Genomic DNA, 3,769 nt, shown 5'->3' on the forward strand with positions numbered 1-3,769 from the left:
CTACATGCTACAGTTGAAGATGTTGTTTGCAGCTGAATCCAGCACTGAATTATTGGGGTTTTTCAAAGTGCTAAAATTGGTGACGGGGTCGACGAGCACAGACTTGATCATGTCTTTGGTCTTAGCTTTGGAATTAACATATGCATCTTCATCTGTGTATAGCAAGAATATGACACGAGTGAAGTTGGCAACACATTTAAGGATAGGAATGGAAGCTTCTGTTGGGTGAAGAAGTTCCTTGTTTAGAACCTTCCATGCATTCTTCACTTGTTTGCGCAGCTCTGCAAAAGCTTCTTTCTCTGCCACACCATTTTCATGCATGTAGTAATGAATTGCTGACAGCTTTTTTTCAAACTGTATGTACATTTTTGATTCATCAAGAAAGTTGCATAAGTGAATGTATATATATAACCTATAGATAGATACATTATTGTTACGTACCCCATATCCTGCAAGGTCATCCATTAGCCTAGTAATGAGTAAAGATGATTTAAGAATAGGTGGTTCACTCAAAACCCAATCAAACTCCTCCTTGCTAATTGGATCATCAATCACAAGTAATGAATTTATTGACATCATCACATATCCTGAAGACAAAAGTGCCACTTTTGTATATTCCTCCATTGTAGGCTTGTGCTTGCTGAAAGACCACTCCGCCTCTTTAAGGTACACCTCCGCCAACCTAATCATCTGCGCAATTTCAATCCAATCTAAAATGAATGACAAACGTACATATTCGACCGTAAGGAGAAAATGAAATCCATACCTCAGCTTTTCCATATTCGACTGCATATGATTTGCCTAGCTTTCCCATTTCGTTTTCCATTTCAACATATACATCGCATAGGGCTTTGTAGTATATCCTCATGCATGGTGGCAATTCATCAATGCCATCCATGTCCCACCTGATATCAAACGTGGTAAATATTTTAACTTTTTTCCTATTTTAGCATTTTAATAAAATTTCTCGTCAATAACCAATAAAGTTCTTATAGTTTCAATTTTAAATAGGGAACCTTCCAGTACAAAAATATTACTACTAAATTGCACATACCTTCGGAGAATGCTAGTGAAAAGCGTGAGTTCGTCTAACGTTCCATAGACATCGTAAATGTCGTCAAGGAAAGAAGCCATATAAATGACTTTGGTTAGTAGCTTTCTCGCAATTGCATAGCATGGCTCAAAGTAAACACCCACAATCCAAAAATAGCATTCCACAAGTCTATCTCTAGCAAAGGGAAGTTTATTTGCAAAGTCCAATTCCTTCCACCATCTACAACAATATAGTAGTATAATTTAATCAATTTAGTGGTGCATTCTCTTTGATTGCAGATTAAAAAACGATGAAAATGTTAGGCAGCTAACCTTGTAACATGACTTAGCTCTTTCTGGTGTAGCGTCTGCACAAGATTGAAGTCCGATATCGCAAAATCAAGTAGCTTTTCATTGCATGAGTCGTCGTACATAGAAATGAACTTTCTTGCTCCCAATCTGTTTAGAGTCTTTGAAATTGGGATCTTTAGTGCTTCCCTAACTCGTGTAGAAAGAGTGTTATTACTCATGTTCATTATTAAAGAATGGAGATTAGAAGAGGAAAATTCTAATGCTTTGTCAAGAATTTCCTCTCCATGCACTCCATAGTTTGATGCCTCGTATAATTCCAACAGCCCTTCAACATTGTTTGGTATCGATTCCTTGAAATTTCCTTTTTCATCTAAGAATTTGCAAAAAACATCTGCCAAAATAGTATTTAATGAGTCAAGTGAATAGAAAATAAAATAGATAAACCAACAACATGTCACTAGCTAGGACAAAGGCTCCGGACTTTAGAGATCTATACATACCGCATGGAACGTGAAAACCTTGTTCTCGGAGCAGACGAAAGCGAAGAGCAACAAATCGAAGATCGTTGTCGTTGGCGCTATAGGCGTCATGAATCCATCGTAAGGTTTTGCGGATTTCCTTTTCGAAATGGTAGCCCACTCCAAGCCGTTTGATCGAATCAATGAGTTCTAGTTTTAGGGTTAGATCATCTTCATCATTGTGAAGGACCAATTCCCTAATCTCTTCCATTTGTCTTGCGTGTGTTAGCCAAATCTCAACTTTAATGATTTCGATAATGAAATCTGATTCTAGATTTGAATTAATTCAACCACAACATATAGACTATAAAGTGGAGATAGATCACCAACCTCCATCCATGCTTTTCTTGTGCTGAAGAAGATGTTGAATCCACTTTGATGATTCTCCTCTCCTTGACCTCAAGCCTTCTATGATTCTTTTAATGGATAAAGAATCAAAAACTTGTATATAAGTGTATATATATATGTGCGTATGTATTGTGACTTTTCTGAGTATATAACTCGTTCTGGATTGTATATCAAATGCTGAAACCATCGCACATATTTATACACATCCAAACGCCGTGAGTTAAGAAGCACATCGTTTCATTTAACCAAAGATATGCTGATTGGTATAAAGAGAATTGCATTTTCTCTTATCAAAAGAATCAACTACCTTATCATTACGGTTATACATGCACAGCACCCGAATTTAATCAATTTATATATATATATATGTATGTACATTAAATATCACAACCGTTGCTAATTAGATAAAATAGAAGTGATAACTACTTTATCATAAACAACTGACACCTTTTCCATTTCTTTTAATTCTCGGTGCCACATGTATACATATATTAAACTATCATTTATGTATACAATCTCTAATGTACATATATATATATATATATTTATATTACGCTTTATATATATATATATATATATATATATATATATATAAACATGTATCAATAATAAGGTAAGAAAGGAGGGTTATCAATACACCCAATTCTAATTCTTTAATCGAAACCGATCCATTACGGTGTCGTCTTTAATATTAGAATCCCTTTTAACTTTTAATATTATGAACTTGAACTTTAATTTAAACCAATAGATACATAGATCATATAAGAATATAAATATTCTTACATTCTCCCACTTGACCTTTGTATCGTCTTGATGGTTTAATAACTATAATGCGCACTTTTATATCATGTTCAAAATATTCTTTAAATACCATGAAAAAATTAGAATTGATCGAATCATGGCGGTCACACATCATTAAGCGACATGATTCCTTCCATGTATCACAAATCAATTCCAACTTTACATTGTCCTTTCATTGAGATGAACTTTTATTCTCAATTCATCATATGTTATCCAACAACCATAATTGTATACAAACTATAATGATAACATATTTAATAAACAGAAACATAACTTTTATTGAATTCAAAGTGTCTTACACTTTACAAGCATAATACAACTAAAATAGCAAGGCTTTATCTATAATACTCATACGCTCTACATGGCCAATAAACATTTTGGGTGGTAGTCCTTTAGTTAACGGATCCGCTACCATCATATCCGTCCTAATATGCTCAAAGAACACTCTTTGTTTCTGCACTTCTTCTTTAACAGATAAGTATTTTAACTCCATGTGCTTAGCCCCTTTCGAGTACTTATCATTCTTTGAAAAGAAGACAGCTGCGGAATTATCACAATAAATTTTCAGCGGCCTAGCTATAGAGTCGACAATTCTAAGCCCTGAAATAAAGTTCCGCAACCACTATCCGTGAACAGTGGCCTCAAAGCATGCCACAAATTCGGCTTCCATAGTGGAAGTAGCAATGACAGACTGCTTTCCACTTTTCCATGATACTGCTCCCTCGGCTAAAAGGAACAAATAGCCAAACGTAGATTTT

The 3,769-nt window shown here is 34.8% G+C and overlaps 1 protein-coding gene across 1 annotated transcript in view; it reads right to left on the minus strand.

Moving 5' to 3' along the window:
• The window catches only part of LOC125195278 ((E)-beta-caryophyllene synthase-like), a 4,501-nt gene continuing 732 nt past the window's right edge, over nt 1-3,769 (minus strand). The window contains exons 3-8 of the mRNA XM_048093453.1: nt 1,845-2,097; nt 1,366-1,735; nt 1,055-1,273; nt 767-905; nt 442-690; nt 1-354 (exon numbers count right to left, since the gene is read on the minus strand). Of these exons, the coding sequence (XP_047949410.1) occupies nt 1-354; nt 442-690; nt 767-905; nt 1,055-1,273; nt 1,366-1,735; nt 1,845-2,097 (1,584 nt within the window). The remainder of the gene's footprint in view (nt 355-441; nt 691-766; nt 906-1,054; nt 1,274-1,365; nt 1,736-1,844; nt 2,098-3,769) is intronic.

This window comes from Salvia hispanica, chromosome 6, assembly GCF_023119035.1.
Source record: "Salvia hispanica cultivar TCC Black 2014 chromosome 6, UniMelb_Shisp_WGS_1.0, whole genome shotgun sequence".
In the NCBI taxonomy this organism is placed as follows: domain Eukaryota; kingdom Viridiplantae; phylum Streptophyta; class Magnoliopsida; order Lamiales; family Lamiaceae; genus Salvia; species Salvia hispanica.